The following is a 21,392-nucleotide window of genomic DNA, read 5'->3' as shown; positions in this document are numbered from 1 at the left end:
CATCAAGAAAACTTTCATTTAATTAACATTCTTGTCAAAATGACCTGTGGCTGATTTATTTTAAAATCATTTAAATTTTGCTTATATAAGTTAAGAAATATATATAAATTAATATTTTATAGCTTTAGATTAAATGAGTTATTGGGCTCTCGAAGTCCAATATAGGTGCTACCTTGGCTTTAAGAATCTCTAATGACTCCATAAATATATAGTCCAAATCTAAATTATTTATCACATTTTCTATAATAAATTTTTTTTAAAAAAAGGAAATTATGTACTGTCTATGTATTTCCGATAAAATTTTTCTACTTCCACTCTGGAACAATACCGTTTATTAACAATAATTTAAATAAGAATTTAAATAATATTTCGTTTTTCATAACCTAAGGTCTCATTTAGACTGCTGTTTAAAAAACTGTGATAATTAATTGATTTGGACTATAATATTTCATTTGTTTTTAAGTACTGGGTGACCAAAAATATTGTTTTTGATCGATTTATCGTGGAATTCAATCTAACTTATGATGTCAATAAAATTTATGCATTTTTTCTTTACCTTATGAAAAGATTTTTAGTAACTTGGATGCTATTATTTCTTTCCGATACTAAGATTGCTTACGTTTATTTTATATGTCCATTTGCATTTGCGTTTAGTTGTTATTGAAATATTAATAATTAAAAGTATTAATTTGGGTTGGAACCGAATTTTAAAAATTTTATTGTTGTGCCAGACAGGGCAGATCTTGCTGGATTGCTAGCGGTTTCGTTCTGACTAGGACTTGTATCTAACTTGGCCGGAAATTGAAAATAATGGCACGTGCATGATATTTATAAAAAATAATCCTTCTTAGCGCCAATTTTATTTAATCCCATAAGAATATTTAATTATTGTTATTTTGACATTTTAAAAAAAGACCAATAGTAGTTATATTTTTTAACCAGGATCCTTGCCTATTTTAAAGCTATAACCTATATTTGGGTCTCTCGCAGAGCTCTAGTTGACATCTTTCTTGCTGTTGGTTTTATTGCAATAATCCTATATTATCACTATCATAAGAAATTTTTTTTTGCTCAAATCAATGATATCATCAATATTCTGGCATTGCGTTTCAGACTTATCATTGTAATATTTGTATTGATTTAACTACCGAAATCTTTAGGTAGTCGAAGGAGATCATCATCCACGGGAATGTTCTAGAACTTTCGATAATATTAAAGTTTAAGGCCTCATTTATAGTAAACGCGTTATGTTCAAGCGAAAAGCAGCGTTATTTACAAAAAAACATTACTCTGCTTTCACAGTTATCGCGAATTCGCGGCGAATTATACCAAAATTAATGTAAAATTATTATATTCATATCATATTTTTTGGATTCAGGTCTATCGCATTAATCAAAATAGTCGAAACATACTCACTTTATGTTACCTCTAAAAAATTTAAAGAAATAACATATAATATAAATATATATTTAGAAAGATTAATAGATAAAATATATATAAATTAATTAAATATATATAAACTTATATTTAAATTAGGGGTGTACAGATACCACTATTTATAGGCCGATCCGATCCCACTCGATATTCCCTATATTAAATTGATATCGGCCGATTACCGATCCGATATCATATCTAATTTTGTATTCTGTAAAGATACCAATTGTTTTAATTTTTAATATACTTTTTATTAGTATAATATCTATAATTTAACTATACCATAACATATGTCATTCCGATATTTTAAAATTGGCGAAATATCGGTACATCCCTAATTTAAATATTACATACATATATATGTATTAATTACATATATAATTGAAAAATATACCATGTATAATTTACCTACATAATATGATGTTATTAGAATTTAGGTGTATATTATCAATATCTTAAATAATACCTTTATACAGTGTTGTGCAGATTCGATAGAAAATATTTGTACATTTTTTTTAAAATTTATTCACAAATAAAATTATTTAATTTGCAAAAATTGTTATATATTCTTATAATTGTTTTGCATATGAATTAAAAATATGATTTATGAATTTTTCATACGTTTTATTTAGTTAATATGTAAAACACATTATTATTTAATTCATATTAAAAGTTGTGGGTTCAAATAGATGCTAGCTTTGATACAATCTACATGTATGGGGTGTGTATTAGAGGACTGCATTAAGCGGGGTTTCGGCCCGGTGGGCGGGTTAAGGAAATTTAAAATAAACTAAAAAAAAAAAAAATTGTTTAAATGAACTATAACATTATTTCTTTTTTTATTGTACCAATCGATTTTTTTAAGTGGAGAACATTTACCTAACTAAATTATGTAATAAACACAACAATAAAACTTTTTTCTTAGAATAAATAAACATTTTTGTCTATTAAAAATTTCCTTTTATGGGAATGTAATAAAACTTTTCTCTTAAAATTTCCTTTTTTTGGGTTTGCAATCTGCATTTGGTTTCACTTTTATTTGAAGATCTATTTGGGATATCCTACTTTGGTGGAAACGAGAAGAAAGAGATTTGCCAAAGCTATCAAGATTAGCAAGAAAAATATTGCCAATTCCTGCAACTAGTGCTTCTTCCGAACGCGGATTTAGCATTGCTGGAAGATTTTTAGAACAAAGAAGAACGTGTTTGAATCCAGAAAATGTCGATTCATTATTATTTTTGCATTATAATTACATATAATATTAAATTTTACATTTATATTTTTTTTCCATAAATATTCAATTTGATCAAATAAATTGTCCATAATTTACATTGATTATTTTTATACCTATATTAATTTCCTAATTTATAAACTTTTCGTAGAGGAGTAATGAAATATTTTTATTAGATGCTTAAAAAAAAATTAAAGAATGACCATAATTAAATTTTATAAGCCGGCGTGGGTTAAAATTTTTTTATAAATAATGGGAGGGCAGGTAAAAAATTTTAGATTAATGGGCGGGTATATATTTTTTTAAAAACTGTGGGCTGGGCGGGTTAAATTTTTTTTAAAACATTGGGCGGGCTTTTAGTCCAAAAACCCGCCCAATGAAGACCTCTAATGTGTATTAGCCATTTACCTGCATATATATTTCAGGCTTATGAGGCGAGCTTCCATGGGGTAGGAAGGAAAAAATATTTAGAGTAGAGGGTGTTGTGTTTTTCTAAATCTATACTAATTTATGAGACATACCAGGTCATATCTCAAATAATATCTATGGTTAGTAGATTTAAGACCCATCTTTAGATCTCTAACGGGGATGATAATAAATACTTGATAGTCCAAATCTCGATGTTCGAATATCGAGTGTGCTCATTGTTATTGTCATCTTCGTAACTTTTTATTGACTCGCAAAATGGGTATAAATAAGAAAAAAAATTTAGTTTTTATTTCTTGCTAATACGCCATTTGGCGTAAGTCTATCATCTCCCATATTGGTGCTAAAATGTATTTTTTTATTAATAAATCACAAAAATATCTAACAAATATAATGAGTCATATTAGACTTTTGCAAAAATATGATGAAAAAAATCTATAGATAATTCCATCTTACATTTTTACTTGTTAAATATTCGAAAAACAATAAATATCTTACTGCACTAGAAGCGAAAAATTGAGGTTGGATCAGATCATAAGTAGAATATTCATACTTTTTTTAACAATTGCTTTATCCCATAAATTAATGATATATTTTTGTTTAAAATATGTCTATAACCTATCAAAATCATTTTTAAAATAATTTACTAATAAATCTTATTTTTTGATGATAATATATTTTATTTGTTAAAAAAATAATCAACATTTATAAATTTATTAGTGATATATCAATGTATTATTGTAAGATAAAACGATAATATAATTTAAATATTGAAAACTATTATTAGTTTTAATATTTAAAATTTACTAAAAATGATATTTTATCTAAAAATTGAGAAATATCAAATGTTCTTTCATAAATTGTGGTTAAATTAGCAATTTTCTTATCAATTCGTTCGTATTTTCTATTTTTTCGTTGCACAGTAGATCCATTGTTAATTTGTATAATTTCAAGGTCATTATAATGTTGCTGATTTATTAAAATTTTTATAAGAATATAAATATTAGGATGAGCATGCTCAGTCTTTCTCTTTAAGGCATGATGAAACCCTTCCAAATGGTTATTGGTACGGGGGCCACTAAATAAAGATACGAAAAAATTTTGAATTTATTAATTATGTTTTATATATATTGTCCATATGCGATGGGGAAATATGGCATTATGGTTTAGCCATGTCGTATCCATATACTCCATAAAATTCAGGAGCATGGGATTTTCATACGACATCGCATAGCAATTTTGCCTAACTCGAGAAACATCTTCCTCCTTACAAAAGGGCAAAGTTGTCATCGGTCTCACAACTTTGTGAACATTGGAATGGGTCAGGTACATGCTCACCAACCCAAAAGATTGACATCTGCACCATAACGCTTGGGAATAATGGAAAAAAAACATCCTAAACAAAATCATATTAGAATATAAATCATGAATCTAAAATCATGTTAGGAAATACAAACCTGAAAGCTGATACAGAAGCTGTCTAAAAGTCTGTTTGGCTAAATTCAAAGGATATCTGGCGTTTGGCACATAAATTATATGTTTCCCCTGTTTTATCGGAAGCAGCGCATAAGACGAGGTACCTAAACACCTTCGTACATAACATATAAGGTATATAGTTGATAAAACAAGCTAGGAGCTACATGAAAAGTTCCATCCATGAGGCGCATGACAACCTTGCCCTTTTTGTAAGGAGGAAGATATATCTCGGGTAAAGCAAAATTGCTATACTATGGCGTCTGAAAATTCCACGCTCCTGTATTTTATGGAGTATATGGATACGACATGGTTAAGCCATAATGCTATATTTTCCCATAGCATATGGACAAGGTGTATAAAAACATAATTAATAAATTCAAAAAATTTTCTTATCTTTATTTAGATATAAAGACGATGGCCCCGCACCAATAACCATTTGGAAGGGTTTCATCAAGCCTTAAAGAGAAAAACAGTGCATTCTTATAAAACTTTTAATAAATCATCAGCACTACAACGACCTTAAAATTATCCAGATTAACAATGGATCTACAGTGCAGCGAAAAAATAGAAATTTGAAAGAAATTGATCAACAAATTACTAATTTAACAGCAATTTATGAAAGAACGTCTGAAATTTCTGAATTTTTAGATAAAATATCCTTTTTAGTAAATTTTAAATATTGAAAACTAACAATAGATTTCCGTAATTAATTTTATTACAGTTTTATCTTACAATAATAAATTTATAAATGTTGATTTTTTTTATATAAAATAAAATATAATTATAATCAAAAAATAAGAGATTTATTACTAAATTTTTTAAAAAAAATGATTTTGATTGGTTAAAGACAATTTTTAACAAAAATATATCATTAATTTGTGGGAAAACATTCTACTTACGATCCGATCCAACCTCGATTTTTCGCTTCTAGTGCACTAAGATATTTACTCTTTTTCAAATCTTTAAATAGTAAAACTGTAAGATGCAATTATCTATAGATATTTTTTTTCACCTTATTTTTGTAAAAAACATGTGACTCATTATATTTGTCAGATATTTTTGTAATTGGTTAGTAAAAAAAAATGCATTTAAGGTAGACTTGCGCCAAATGGCCTATTAGCAAGAAACAAAAACTAGATTTTTTTCTTATTTATACGCATTTTCCGAGTCGATGCATTAATTTTTGTATAATTCGCCGCGAATTCGCGCTAACTGTAAATGCGGGTTTATGATGATAACGCTATCATAAAATTTGAAAAAAAACATGTAGCAATGCGATGATAAAAATAATAACGAATTCGTTTTTAAAATATTTATTTCTATTTTGGCATTATCTATTAAAATATCGCTGTGGAAAATCAGCCGTGGTTTTGTTAACGTCAAAATAACGCAAAGCGTGAACTTAACGCGTTTACCTATTAAAGTTGAGTACTTTTGGGATGATTTAGTTATATTATAAGTACATGTTAAATAAAGAAGAGTGACTATTTAAAAATCACAAAACTCCTTCGAAAAGATACCAATTATTATATATATATTTTTTGCTTATTTAAAAAAATTACAAAATAAATAGAATTGTGGTAAAGTTTTGTTGTCCGAAAGTCAGAAAGAACATTACTACACCATTCTCAGGAAACCTAACATCAGCTATTTGCAACGCAAGGCCTTACGGAAAAAGATAAACGAGGTTTGCAAGAAAATCAACCTGTGCCCTCACTGTAACACCTATAACGGTAAACTATTGATTTAAATAAAATAATGCGGTTCTCCAATGAGGTGGCCTAACACTTAATCCCGCATTAGCAGTTAGCGCGGATTTGCTGCGAGGTACACTTCGTCGCGAATTCTCGCCAACTGTGAATGCACGGTAAAAAGGGCAATTCTAATCTTTTTCTAGCTTATAATAATATAGCTATGACAATGACATATAATAATACCTAGACTGACGACGCATTCATTAAAAGTACACCAATGAAAACAGCGCTATTTTAATTACCCATATCATTATTAAAAATTTTAAACGATAGGCCAATTTATTCCTATGTTTGACGCAAACTTTATCAATGAATTGTCCGATTATCTAAATCTAGATAATAAGGAAGCAAGTTATCAATTTAATAGTAGTTTTTAACATGAGAATAATTATTACCAAAATGGCTGGGCCAGCTGTTTCGCATTCAACGGCATAATGCATCATCAGCCTAGGTATTATTACGTGTCATTGGGCGATGGTCGATTTATAGAACATCTTTGGGGAGGGGAAGGGTTAGATTTAGATATCATATTAAAAAGGGACCTCTGGTTATGTTGAACAAATCAGTATTTTACTTCTTCTTTTTTTGGCCAATCGCTACACGTGTCAAATTTTTATTCGTAATTATAATAGAAATAAAGTCGATTTATTTTAATAATGTTAACGTGACATGTTAAATATTAAATTTTGAAAAATGTCATGTTTATTTTTTTCTCATTTTTTAATTTTATTTCTTTCTTAAAATATTTTTGTTATTTAATTTTTTTTTAGAGGATTACGAATTTTTATAAATATACCAATTAGGCCCTTTGCGTATATAATTTTCGCGGTTAGTGAGGGCCAGTAAGACCGGACAGAGGGGCTAAAACCTTTTTTTTTAATTTCGGTAAGGAGTCGGCTGTAAATAACTGATCCTATGCAGCGATCTTTATATTTAGACTAGAAATCACGTGATCACAACTGGTCCGTGGAAATTTTTATCGGGATTTCCGGTTCTTGTCCGTTTTTATGAAGGAAAACGACATGATCAGCTTTAATAAAAAAATTTTAAACTTTGGCCTTGTCCACAAATATATCGCACGATTTATCTGGCATGGCCTGGAAATGTTTTTACCCAGACTGCCCCTTACCGGGTATTATGGACCAGACTGCCCCATACCCTTAATATAAACGATAGCCAATCATTTTTTTACAATAAAATAAAAGGTCAGGTCAAAAAATGCGGTATGCTCAAAATATCTTACGAACAATATAAAACTGCGCCCAAGGACATTAAAACGAAATCAAATAAGGACCTAGCACAATTTTACGACGAGGCCATGGAAGAGAACAAAGAATTGACCCAATACTTCAAACCTATCGTAAATTTGTTCAAATTTTTTTTCTCGAAAAAAAATGCTATAATGATATAGTTTATAAAACTGTTAATTGAATTCTTAATTATCGATTTTTTTTTGTCAGCTCGATTTCTTAGGCACGTTTCCATCAATTATTTTTTAGACTTCCTAACATGATACGATATTTTTTTTGTATGATATTAATAAGACGCCATTTAATCATTTTATAAATGGAGCTCAGGTTTATGTATCATGATTGAATATTTTTTTTAAATCTCTTTATTATCACTTTTAAGAATTGTAAACTATATTTTTTTCAAATGCATTGATACAAATCCTTACCCACGCCGATACAAATACATTTTTCCCGAATGTATTCGATACGATACTTTAAATTATGTCCCGATATATTTTCGATACATTTTTTTTGGAAATGATTTAATAATAATTTAACAAACGCATTTATATTAAAAATAACAATACACGTATCATTTTATTTTAAGGATAAAACGTTATCAAAATTTCTAACTTAGGAGGCATCCTCCTATCAATAAAATCATAATAGTGGTAACCTGGTTCGCTGGAAGGAATTGTAGTGTTATATTTAGGGCTGTGCCGATCCACATATTTTTCACCGAATCCGATATTTTCCGATATTGGTTCAAAACCAATCCGATATTTATACTGATTTTTAACCCCCCCCCCCTTTAAACCAAATGTAATTAGAAATCAATATTTTTTATGCAAAAAATCGAATTATGCATTTAATTTAATTTTTTTTATTTCAACAATTAAGATTATAATTAAAAGAAATTATATTATAATAGATAAAAAAACAATTATAATTATGTAAAATAAATATACATAACATAAAAAAAGAAAAGTAAAAAGGTCGGATCGGGTTTTTACAGGTATCGGCCCGATCGGATATTTTCTAAAACGGTAAATATCGGTGCCGATCCGATCCGATATTTAATATCGGCACAGCCCTAGTCATATTTAATAAATAATTGTTTAATATAAGGTAAATTATTTAAAATAGCGAATTCATTAAAACATTATTAAGGTTTTGTTTTATATTTAAATTATATTTAAATTTATTAAGATAAAATGTAAAATAACTCAAAATAATAAACAATTTAAATATATTTATTTTTTATTTTAAGATATAGTAATATGCGAAAATTTAATATATCTTTTTTTTCCCAAATTTTTTTATTTAAAAGTATAGAATAACCTACAATGGAAGATATAAGATAAAATATAAAATTATTCGCTTTAATTAATTCAGATCTAAAAAATAATCAATTAAACAATATAAATATTTCTTTTATTTATTGAAAAATAGAAATAAATTAACCTTTATAATTTAAGATAAAAGTATCCTTTTTAATCTCGATACATAAAATATATAGGGCGACGCATTGATATTTCAGCGGCATCACGATGCGCTAAAATGTTTCGGATACAGTATCACCCACCGATACTTTAAAAACTTTCCTACTTTTTTGTTTCATCGTTATTATTTTAACACATTTACAATAACACAAAAGGAAATATTGAACCCCTTGCGGGTCTTGGAGATGTTTTCTCGCATCCCAAGACGCGAATGCCTCTTGCTGGTCATGAACCAAGACCTGTGCCGACCGGAAAATTTGATCATCTCGAAACTACCCGTTCCTCCTTGCTGCATAAGGCCAAGCGTATCGTCGGACATCAAAGCCGGAACCAATGAGGACGACCTAACAGTCAAACTAACTGAGATCATATTCCTCAACGATGTCATTAAGAAGCACAAAATCACGAACGCTAAAATGCACATGATTATGGTAATTTTTTTTTCTTTCATGATTGACATGACCCATTTCCTTATCTTTTGTAGGGATCTTAACCAAAATCTCTATTAGTTATTCAAAATTTTTACAAATTAATCTAAAGATTGACCACGATTTAATTTCTCATATTGGTTCAAAATGTAACCCCTCCTTCAGTGATCAATTTGTAAGAGTTTCATTTTTATATTTGACAGCTACAATTTGAAGAATTACATGGGGGCCTTATTTTGCTGCTCCATTCCAATTCTTTTAAAATCAAAAATATTTTATAACCCATTTTGATTCCATTTCCGGTTATCTTTTAAGATTTATTTAAAATTTTTATATATTCATTAATTCTGAGAAGCACAAATGTATCGCAAGGGACCCAGAAAGTTCCCGTTTCTTTTCTTTTAATCACTCTAAAATATGACGCTCTGTTTGGACCTTAAACATTTTTCGTGATTTTGCGGCACAAAAATATACATTATATTTTGAATACAACTTTTTCCTTTCATTTTTGATTTATTATTGCAGGAAGATTGGGACTACCTCCAACTACAGTGTGCATTGTATATCAACAGCGAAACCTCTGGAATACCATTGAGTATGCAACCTAAAAAGCCGTCTAGAGGCTTAGTTCAAAGGTAAAAATTGTAAATGATTTTGTGGATTGACTAAATTTATATAATTTATTTTATTATATTATAAAAAATTTAACTTGTATGAAACATTTGGTTTTCAGTCTCAAAAAAGGTTTGATTAAGTGTAGAAAATTACCCTCCAATTGCTTACGATACGAAGATTTAGCACTCTTTTTGTAAATTTAATTTTAAGCACCCATCAAAAATATTCTCTCAGACCCAATTGGTTTAATTTAAGTTTTCATATCGATTATTCGATATTACAGCTAAACTTGTAAAGCGTGGCCACCTAGTCTTTACCTCTGCCCTCTTTAGATCAGTTCCATCCCTGTCGATATCCTTATTTTAAAACAAATGTTCTCGAAATGTTTCTATAAGCACACTTTATGTACTATATACCCTATGGATGCTTTAAATGTATTTTAATAAAAGAAATTTTTTTTATGTTTTAAATGAAAAAAAGACTAAAGGGTAAACAAGGTAGATTTAGGGGTAATTTATCCGGCAAAAGAGTGGATTTTTCCTCCAGGACTGTTATATCACCCGATCCAAATTTGAATATCGACCAAGTTGCGGTTCCCATACATATAGCCAAAATTTTGACTTTTCCCGAAAAGGTTTATTTAAAAATTCTTAGAGTTTTTCACTGAAAAAATTATATTTATTTATGCTGAAAAAATTGACATTCTTCTATATGATTCATCTGCTAAAAGGTTACTCCATCCAATATCCATTTTTTGCGCGCACTTATATTGAATGGCTCTGACATCCATCCCGGCGCAAATTTCGTCGAAGATTCCGCAACCAAATTCAAAAAGTAATTATTAATAAATTTTCCATTACTTTTCCTAACATTAACATTTTTTTTTTAAAAAAATATGCAAAGTTTGGCCTTTGAGGATTTTGAGCTAAAAATCTCTTGAAGATCGTTAAATTAAAGATTTTTATACCCCAAAATTTTTAGCTAAAAATCGCTTGAAGATCATGAAAGTAAAGTTTTTTTTGAACAAAATTTTGAGCTAAAAATCTCTTTCGAAAAATCATTAAATTAAATATTTTTAATATCCAAAATTTTGCTCTAAAAACCTCTCATAAAATTCGAGATTTTCAAATCTCTGGAAAATCTTAAAATTAAAGATTTTTATTGTCGATTTTTTTTTCTCCTATTTTATTAATTTTGTAATTTATGATATCTTAATAAAGGGGATTTTCTTTCCGGGGAATTATTTTCTTAGATTCAAAATTTTGAAAAAAAAAAGAATAGCATAAAATTCTTAAATCTCTGTCATAAAATTAAAGTTTTTTTTTAAAAAAAAATCATGTAATATTTTATATTGCCTTAAAAATTACAAAAAAATGATTTGGAATTATAGGTAAAATTTGATCAAAAATCCTGTATGAGCATTCTCAAAAAAAAATCTTCCGAGATCCAAAATTTATGAAGATTTTTATATTTTAAAGACCATTTCAAATCCGTGCCCGCTCTTCTTAAACATACCATCTCTCGTTACCTAAAACATATTTATTTTAGGGATTATTAACTTAGATGGGAAGTTTCTATTTTATATTTCTAGCAAAAGATGCAAAAAAAAATTTGGAAAGAAAAAAAAAGAAATACATTACATTTGCGTTTAAAATCTTTTTTTAAATTTAAATTTCAAAATTATTCAAAACTAATTTTTGCCCCTTTTCAAAGATTCCTCAAATACAGCGACCGGAAAAAGATTGCCTCCGAACTCAAACACGGCGATATTGTAGAAAGGCATTTGATAGACGGGGATATAGTGTTATTTAATCGTCAACCCTCTCTGCATAAATTGAGCATCATGTCTCATTTTGTAAGTTACTTTTTCCATCTTGTACTTAACTTAGGTTAGGGCAGCATAATAAAATACAAAACAAAATAAAAGAGTTTTTAAACTCGTAAAAATTTTTCCAGCGTTTAACAATGATTCCCTCGCTTTTAGTATTTTTTTTAAAAAAAAACACCCGCAATCGAAAAAAACTTGTTTTTTTTTAAAAAAAAAATACATAGATTGGCGCCAATTTCAAGATTGATTATTATCAGAGACCTGCAGAATTACCATTTGCACGTTTTATATTTTCAGGCCTGGCCTGGTCCCGTTTTTTTCATAAAATTTTTAAATGTGTTATAATTGCTGTAGGCAGTCAGTTAGTATTGATGTATTAGTTTCTTTTTTGTTATATAAAATAATCGGTTTTTGTTTGTTAATTTTTTGATATTATTGTTTATTTTTTAAATTGTTAATTTTGTAAAAGAATAATAATTATATATAATAAAATAAGAAATATATATATATCATTATAAAAAAACATTGATTATTATGAATATTATCATAAAAGATTTTTCTGTGTTTAAAAATTTTAATTAATTTGTTTTTAAAAAAAGATATGATATTTATTTTTTTTTTAAAGTTTGTAAAAATATTGTTTTTTTTGAAGGAAAATAAATTAGTTTTTGAAATTTAGTATTTTGTGTGTAATAATTTTGTATAAGAAGAAAATTTTAAAAAAAAAGTAAAAATAAAGGATTTGTTAAAAGAGAAAAACAAAAAAACTCTGAACCAAAGTTTGTAAAAAGAAAACAAAAGCTCAGAACCGATCTTATTAAAACTACCGATCCTACACCTCCTTTGTAGCGGTAAATTTGTCAATAATTATTTTTAATTTTTTACAGATAATAATGGCGATTTAAAATATTCGGCCCAACCTAAGTTTTTTTAGGGCCTGGCCCGACTCGAGTATATTTACGAAAATTTAATTACGACCTGGACCACGTACCCCATCTTATGGCCGTGCCTGACTATTCTTAGATTAAAATGTGCTACATAGCTATCACGCCATTTTGGCTTCCTATATAAGAATTTTATTATTCATTATTTGCAATCATGGCATGTCACCAGCTGATAATATTATATGGCTCCGATTTAGCCAATTTTAAAATTAATATTTTAAGCCCTAATAATATTACTCAAGTTTCGAAATTTTGTTAATAAATTAGATGTCTACATCTTTCTGCCATCCATGAGTAAAAATCTCCAGGCTTGCACAATATTTTTTGGCCAAAATATTAGGGTTAGTTGTTTTTTAAAATCTAGCCTTTTATAACAACATAACCAGCTTATTTGTATTTATACACATTTAAATGAATGAATGTTCAGTGTAGGTGGTATAATTTGTCATTGGGATAGTCTTTTATCTATTTATTAAGGAAGATAAGGGTAGGCCATATTTATTAATTTTTTTTACAACCTCGCTGATCAAAATATATGATTGTAAAAATAAAGGCAAAAGTGATGCCAGCCAAGACGTTTCGTTTTAACGAGTGCGTTTGCGCGCCTTACAATGCCGATTTTGACGGGGACGAGATGAATCTACATTTGCCGCAGACCCAGGAGGCCCGTGCCGAGGCCGCTGGACTAATGTCAGTCACCAACAATTTGGTTACTCCTCGGAATGGCGAGCTCATGATTGCTGCTACCCAGGATTTCTTAACCGGTTTGTAGAGAGAAGAGAAAAACTTTGAATATAATTTAACCAGAATTTGGAACCTGAATCATCGAGGGTTCTTTGCTTTTGGTTCTGAATATTTAAAAAAGAGAAAATTGTCCCACTTCCGGTATCCTAAAATTTTGAAGAAAGAGGTTTATGCTCGGGTTCCTAAATTTGACCCGCCTTGGAGCCCCAGGTCGTTTCCTAAACTTTATTAAGGAAATAATAAAAAATTAATTAAAATTAAATAAAATATATTCTACATAATGAATTAAGCAACATTTTTATTTTTTTGTTTAAGATCTCTTTATCAGAGACCTGGGCCTGGCTGTATTTTATAATTTTTGGAAATATCCAGGCCAGGCCTAAAAGTTTTTTTAAAAAATTGCATTACCATTAAACAAATTATCAGTTAATATGTACATTTCAAAATTTTTCACCAGTAGTTAGCCGACGAAATAGCTAGATTCCATGTTGTTTCTAAACTTGACCTGAATGCAGCCAAATACTTTTTTTAAATAAAAAAGTTCATGAGTGGTCTGAACTTGGACAAGTGAGTTATATTCACCAGCTTATTTAAAATCACATTCGTTACAATGCAAATCTGCATTATTTATTTATTTTATTTAGGATCATTAATGAAATGATGTTACATGTTGTAATGAATTTTTTTTAAAAATGAATTCGCTATATAATTTCTTTGCCCAGTTCTCAATACGATTTTTTTTTTGTAAATCACCAAGAAAAATTTAATCAACCGTTCATGACCCCAACTTATTTAACTTTGTGTGGACAAATCACTTTGTAACGCTGAAACCCGAAATTGTAAATAACACATGTCTCGAAATCATGGTAGAGTTATCGAAAGATTTTAGTTAAAAAACCTACGAATAATTGGGGAAAGTTGCATTAATTAATGCGCACGCGGACAGAGAAGCATTAATACTAACTCTTTTTGCCGATATCGATACCCGGATATTATATGTGTAACGGTTACCCGTATATTATGTAGTGGTACCCTTTTTTTAAGGCTGATATGATATTGTATTGATTTCTGCCGATTACCTATCCTATGTTCATTATACATATATAATTTTTCGTTATAGTCATCTACTTTTCCCGATGGTTCGCTACCATCTATGACTATACCACAACCATTAGCATAAGTTATTTTTTTTAAAAAAACCAAATTTTAATTAACCTTATTATTTTAGACTTATTTCATTATATATTCGTCAAATCTAAAAATATATAAATATCCACAAATCATTTATTTATGTAGTAAAATGGTTGTATTTTGTTTTTTATTATTCCAAATATCTTTTGTAGAAAATAGTACTCTTCCAGTCTATTTAATGATAAATGTAAATTGTTACAAATTTTAAAAAAAATTATTTATTTAAGTTTTAAAATAATAAATCATCCTTATAAAATTATGCATTTTTTTATGTATTAATTATTTAGTTCCTTCTATAGAATATTATCATTTTCGATTATATTAGAATGTTCTTTACTTAATAAATATATTTTATTTTAAATATATTTTTTTAAAAAAATCAAATATCAAATGATGCAAAATTATTTTTAAACACATATTATTGGAGCGGAAAATTTAATAACATCGGCTGATAACCGATATTTTAAAAATAAGGAATAGTCGTTCCGATCAAAACCGGTCCCGACATCGGTTGAAATATCCGCAAAAAAATCATTAGTATTTTTAAAAAATAATTCCTTTAGGAAAGAAAGTAGGCGTGAAAAAAAAGGAAAAAGAAACAATTTTAAAATAATTTAGAGGTGATTTAATTATAATTATGATCTGCTCCTTGTAATTGTTCCAGACGTCTATGAAGGGTTGAAGCCTCATTAAAAACAACTCAATTATACCTTTTATTTTAAAAAAAATAATGCGAACTATTTTTTCTAATTTTTGGAATTATTGAACTTTTAAACTATATCTCTTCTATTAATAGGTTCGTACTTACTCACTCGAAAGGACGTATTCCTAACCAAGTATCAAGCTTGTCAATTGGTGACAGCTTTCCTAGTCGGTAATGATTGCAAAACGGTATTCGATCTGCCAGTACCAGCCATAATAAAGGTTTTTTTAGTTAAAAAAAATAATTCCATAATATTACAGCTTTTCGGAATAATATTATTTAGTCCACAATTGATTTAGTTCTACCATTTACATTGGCCGATATTTGACATCATTTCTATTAAAACCTATTTATAAATAAAAAGCCGATAAAATTGTGGACGGGAAAACAAATCTTCAACTCGATTCTTAGACCTAGTCTGCGTAGCGACATTAAAATAAGCCTTAGAAGTAAGGGCAAAAATTACAGCGGCAAAGGGGAAGATCTCTGCGTCAACGATGGTTGTAAGTTATTGAAATATTTATCATTCTGAAGAATTCTAACAAAAAAATATAATGTGTTAGGCTTTAAGCTATATAATGAATTTTTATGTAATGTTTAAATGTGACACTAAATATTTCCGTCTTATTGTTTTTACTTTATCATGAGACTTTACACTATTCTCCCTATCAAATCAAAAAACATTAGTCATAGTGGTCCGTAATGGAACTCTTATATGTGGTGTTGCCGACAAATCCCTGTTAGGCTCGGGCACCAAGCACGAATCAGCCTTTTACTCTATATTTCGATATTTCAACTCCCGCCAAGCTGCAATCGCCATGATACGCGTTTGTCGAGTTTCTGTCGCCTACTTAAAGGACCACTCCGGTTTTAGCATTGGTCTAGGTGACGTAACCCCTGGTCGGGGACTATTGAAAGCCAAGGCAGAGCTGCTCACTAAAGGCTACGCAACCTGCAAGGGGTTTATAGAGGCTCTGGCCAGAGGAGAACTTACATGCCAGCCGGGTTTGATTTTACTATTTTCCTTGTTTTGTAGGATAGGCAAGTTGTATTCGATCCCATTACCAAAAAATTTCACTGGCGTTGGAGAGAGCGGGGGGAGGGGTATAATTTTATATGCATTTATTAAAATTATTTTGAACTTGGTTAGTGTTAATTGCTTACCAACAAATTATTTTATTATTTACTCGATTTTTGTAAACATGATTAATATTAATAAAAATAAATGTTATATTCTAAAAATGGAAAAATATCAGAGTTGTTAAAAGATACTTTTAAATGGTTCTAGATACAGATACAACGTCTAAAATAATATCTAGATACAGATTATTTAATCAAAAATCTATCTAGATACAGATACCACATTTTTATATCTAAATACAGGGTATCTAGATCCTTTAACAACTCTGAAAAATATACAAGCGCGAAAAAAAAGGTAAAAGATTATTATTTATATTTTACTTTATTATTGATATATTTTTCCTTCTTGCTATAAAATATGTCGTTAAATGAGTTAATAAAAATTTACTAGACTTGAATTCTGATTAACTGCGGTAGAAAAAAAATTGGTTGATTACCAAAAATAAGTAAGAGTTGAAAGTATATGGCGCCACAAACACAATCAGACATTGGACAAAATTTTAAATCTTCTTCGTTTTATGGCGATTTCCAGGATTTCTCATGTAGGCCAGTTTTCCCTCTGATTTTACCTTTCCATTTTTGATGGTTCTGATCATCAATATTTCTAAGATTCCTGCTTCTCATAGCTATCACATTTATTCACGTCATCTTGGGCCTTCCTCTAGGTCTTGATCCCTTACTTCCATGAAGGTGCGTCTCTTTACCCAGTTATACGTCACACATGCCCAAACCATCTTAGTATTTATATAACATATTGAAAATAAAATTAATTTTTAATATATTCTTTTGATATATGCGTAAATACTTCCAAAAGTAACTAGTTACTTTTGACATTTACATTCCAAAGTATATAACAAGTTAGAGTTACTAGTTGTATGATATAAAGCAACAAAGAGGGGAGGGAAGGAGGGTCTGTAAATCCAAATATAAGTTTCTGCCAAAAAGAGCGCAGGTTACCCTGTTTTATGGCTACATTATATTATAAAAAAAAATTCTTATAAAACATTTAATTTTTAAAATTAAACTTTTATATCATCCTCATTGTGGGTTGTCTTCTTAAAAGTGATTTAGCAAGTATAACTGAGAATAGAGGAGAGGGTACGAGAGATTGAAATGAACATTTTATGCACACTAAATCTTCATTTTTTAAAAAAAAAAAAATCATAATTCGCAATTAAAATCAATTATCAGTTTTAAATTATTTAATTAAACTTTATTTTATTTCAAAAACGTACAAAAATAAATATTGAACTAGGATGCACTCCGGATCAGACATTAGAAGCAGTTATTTTGAAAGAGCTATCGGTGATTAGGGAACACGCTGGGCAGGCTTGCCTGAAAGAACTTCCGGCATCTAATTCTCCCCTCATTATGGCTTTGTGTGGTTCCAAAGGTTTGTTTATTTAGTTTTTTTTAAAAAATACTATACAGTTGATTTCAACTTGACCCCAACCCAATGTTGATCCCTCTCTGTTCCAAATCTTATAATGTTTATCAAAATGTTCGATATTGTATTGACCACTTCCCTACCATCTCCGTGACCTGACTCCCAGGGGACACTTCATTGTATTATGTAATGCATAACATGTCTTTTTTTATTATTGGGTATTCATTATATCATTCTATTACTGACTCGCTCATTTAGGCATACACTTTTATTATATCTCGGAAAATCAATACCCCTTAGCCCCAGGCTATTGCCATATGATGATGACAACTTTAAAATTCTTCCTTCCTATTTTTTTTTGTTTAAAAACTTATAGATATATGATTGATTATATTTTTCTTAAATATATTTATTATACATCTAATTCCATTTTTTTGGCACACGTCTTAATATATTTTTTTTTACAATCTTAATTTTTGGAATTTAATTTATATTTACTTTAATTATGTTAGGCTCCTTCATTAACATCTCCCAAATGATAGCTTGTGTTGGACAGCAAGCCATAAGTGGTCAACGTGTTCCTAACGGTTTTGAAAATAGGTCTTTGCCACATTTCGAACGATACTGTAAAATATTTATCTTATATTCTTTATATACTATATTCTTCTCCGTTTAATGCCGATTTCCTGGTTTATCTGATTTTTCTTTTCCATTTTTGAAGGTCCTGGACATCAATATTTGTAAGATTCATTTTTCTCATATCCGCCGCTATCACCTTCCACGTCATCTTGGGCCTTCCTCTAGGTCTTGATCCTCCTCCTTCCATCAAGCATCTCTTTACCCAGTCATCTTTTGTCTTATGTTCCACATGCCCAAACCATTTTAGTATATATATATATATATCTCTATATAAGGAAACTTGGGACACTTGCGAATATATGATTGATAGATTATTCTTAACATTGACTATACATCAATACTAGAGGATGTAAAAAATGAGAAAAAAAACTCTAACTATAAATATTTCGGGGAAAACACTTAAAAAATATAACACAAAAACGAATCTTAGATATCATTTCTATTTTTATAACGGAAAGGAATTTTTTTTTATAACAAATTATAAAATAATTGTAATTGAGATCATAAAAAATTTGCAACAAAATATTGGTAGATTATATTTTCCACGAGGAAAGTAATATTTAAAGGATAAAAAATGCAGTTTTTCCTTTCCCCAATCAATATTCCTGCATTATTTAATTACTTTTGTAATGATACATTTTTATCATTTAAATTTTTTTTAAAAAAAAGGTAGGTAACAATAACTTCACTTTCTTCTATTTATTTAGTTGAATTCACGGCTCGTATCATTTGATTGATTAATATTCCAACTCAAAGAAATCGCCTCTTACCAGCTGATTTATTTATTCCTATTCGTCCATGTATAATAACATGACATGCCAGTTTTTGATAGGAAATTAATACGATTGAATATTTATGAAAAACTGTGTTTAATATATCTTATAAACCTGAACCCATATCTCTCTAATCTTATTCCTTACTTCAGATACTTGTTTAATTTTAAATATATTTCATCCAATTAGAAAAATCTCCATCAGTTGAACATTCCATGAGTTGAACTTTCTTTCTTTACCTTATGTATATTCTCCAAAGAAAAAAAAAAGAAAATTCCATTTCAAAAATAACAATATAATTTTTTTTAAAAAAGCGAAAATCCCTGAGGCTAAAGGTTTCGTGCAAAATAGCTTTTATTCTGGCTTGACTCCAACCGAATTTTTTTTCCACACTATGGGAGGACGAGAAGGCCTCGTTGACACTGCCGTTAAAACGGCGGAAACCGGTTATATGCAAAGGCGACTTGTCAAAGTTTTTTTAATATTTATTTACTATTTCCACTCTTCAATATTGCGTGGATACTCGGAATAATTTCGTTTAAATTTGCTAAGTGTCTCGGATTTAAACGATTAAGATGTACGGTCAACCTGCATGAGCTCGAATTAACTTCGAGAGTCAAATAAGTTCTGATAAAGTATTGTGTAATTTATGTGTTATGATTTAGTTGACGTTGCCCCATCTAGCAAATTTTATCGTTTATTTCAAGGTTATCTAATAAGAAATTATTCCGAAATGCATTTTTAATAAATAATTAGTAATCGCTTAAATATTAGAGTTTTAGTTTTCAAACTACCTAAAGGTTCCACTAACAATATTTCACTTATTTTTCCGTTAAGTGGTTGGAATATTATAGGGAAAGAACAGGATGTGAAGACTGATACCAGTCTTCCAAAATAACCTATTTTTCATCACGTTTTAATATTTCCGAAGCCGTTAGAAAGGAGGAAGGAAAGAATTAAAGAAAGAAAGAGATAGTAATATTTTTCTATTCCTAAAAAAATGTCCATCAACTTCAAGAGTATGGAAGACCTGTGCATTCACTACGACATGACGGTTCGTAATTCCGTAGGAGAAATAATACAATTCGATTACGGAGGGGATAGTTTGGATCCCGTGATGATGGAAGACAAGAATAAGCCCTTCGATTATTCGCGCATGCTCACTCATATAAAAGTTTTTAAAAAATAATTTTTTATTATTAACGAATGAAAAAAAAACACTAGAGGTTTGCAAAGTAATTTTTTCGCAGCCCGAGACCGAATTTAAAAAACTTTTTTGTCCGAGCACACATTTTTTAGTCCAACCCGAGCCCGAATAAAATTTTACAATTTGAATTAGAATATTATAATAACCAAAAAAAATGTGTATTTATTCATCGCCACCTTAAATAAAAGTTTTTTTGACGGCCATAACCTAATCAAATATATTAAGTTGCATTTTATTTAATTTGAAAAAAAAAATATCATAAAAAAGTTAAAATACAATCGAATTTAAAAATTAATTGCGATTGTATAAATACAATAAACATGATTTGTGTCTAATGTAATTGATATATTAGTTAATATAGAAACTAAAAAATATAATAATGAAAATATTATAATGACATATCAATGTCATTATCAAAAGTATCACAGCGAATAATTATGATATATAAATAATGATTCCAGTTTATCTGGCTTTAAACGAATCCTTTTCTTTTCAAAGGCCCTGCCGACGAAGCAGTGATAGCTAGGAATTTATAAGCCAAAATACTTAAATTTGGAAACTCATTATGGTTTGTTTTCCACCGATTTAAAATATTATCATCTTCTATACATAATTTAGGATCTAGGTATTTTTTTAAGCTCGTCAACTTCGGCGCTAGCATCAGAAAACGCATTGTCAGCCTCCCATAGAAAGAAATCCAAAAACGTATCTACCTCAGTATTTTTTAAGTAAAAAAAT

The 21,392-nt window shown here is 28.9% G+C and overlaps 1 protein-coding gene across 2 annotated transcripts in view; it reads left to right on the top strand.

Moving 5' to 3' along the window:
- LOC135927540 (DNA-directed RNA polymerase III subunit RPC1-like) overlaps positions 1-21,392 on the top strand; it is a 39,893-nt gene that overhangs the window by 1,730 nt on the left and 16,771 nt on the right. For both annotated transcript variants that reach the window (XM_065463585.1, XM_065463586.1), the window contains exons 4-18: positions 6,141-6,300; positions 7,527-7,681; positions 9,211-9,486; positions 10,009-10,118; positions 10,579-10,732; positions 10,829-10,932; positions 11,812-11,953; positions 13,424-13,634; positions 15,602-15,729; positions 15,873-16,011; positions 16,196-16,513; positions 17,904-18,041; positions 18,548-18,661; positions 19,762-19,919; positions 20,466-20,621. In XM_065463585.1, coding sequence (XP_065319657.1) covers positions 6,141-6,300; positions 7,527-7,681; positions 9,211-9,486; positions 10,009-10,118; positions 10,579-10,732; positions 10,829-10,932; positions 11,812-11,953; positions 13,424-13,634; positions 15,602-15,729; positions 15,873-16,011; positions 16,196-16,513; positions 17,904-18,041; positions 18,548-18,661; positions 19,762-19,919; positions 20,466-20,621 — 2,463 coding nt within the window. The remainder of the gene's footprint in view (positions 1-6,140; positions 6,301-7,526; positions 7,682-9,210; positions 9,487-10,008; positions 10,119-10,578; positions 10,733-10,828; positions 10,933-11,811; positions 11,954-13,423; positions 13,635-15,601; positions 15,730-15,872; positions 16,012-16,195; positions 16,514-17,903; positions 18,042-18,547; positions 18,662-19,761; positions 19,920-20,465; positions 20,622-21,392) is intronic.

Source organism: Gordionus sp. m RMFG-2023, chromosome 3 (assembly GCF_954871325.1).
Source record: "Gordionus sp. m RMFG-2023 chromosome 3, tfGorSpeb1-WG-v2, whole genome shotgun sequence".
NCBI classification, from domain to species: domain Eukaryota; kingdom Metazoa; phylum Nematomorpha; class Gordioida; order Chordodea; family Parachordodidae; genus Gordionus; species Gordionus sp. m RMFG-2023.
The sequence above is the reverse complement of the archived record's forward strand: the minus strand, read 5'-3'. Positions and strand labels throughout refer to the sequence as shown.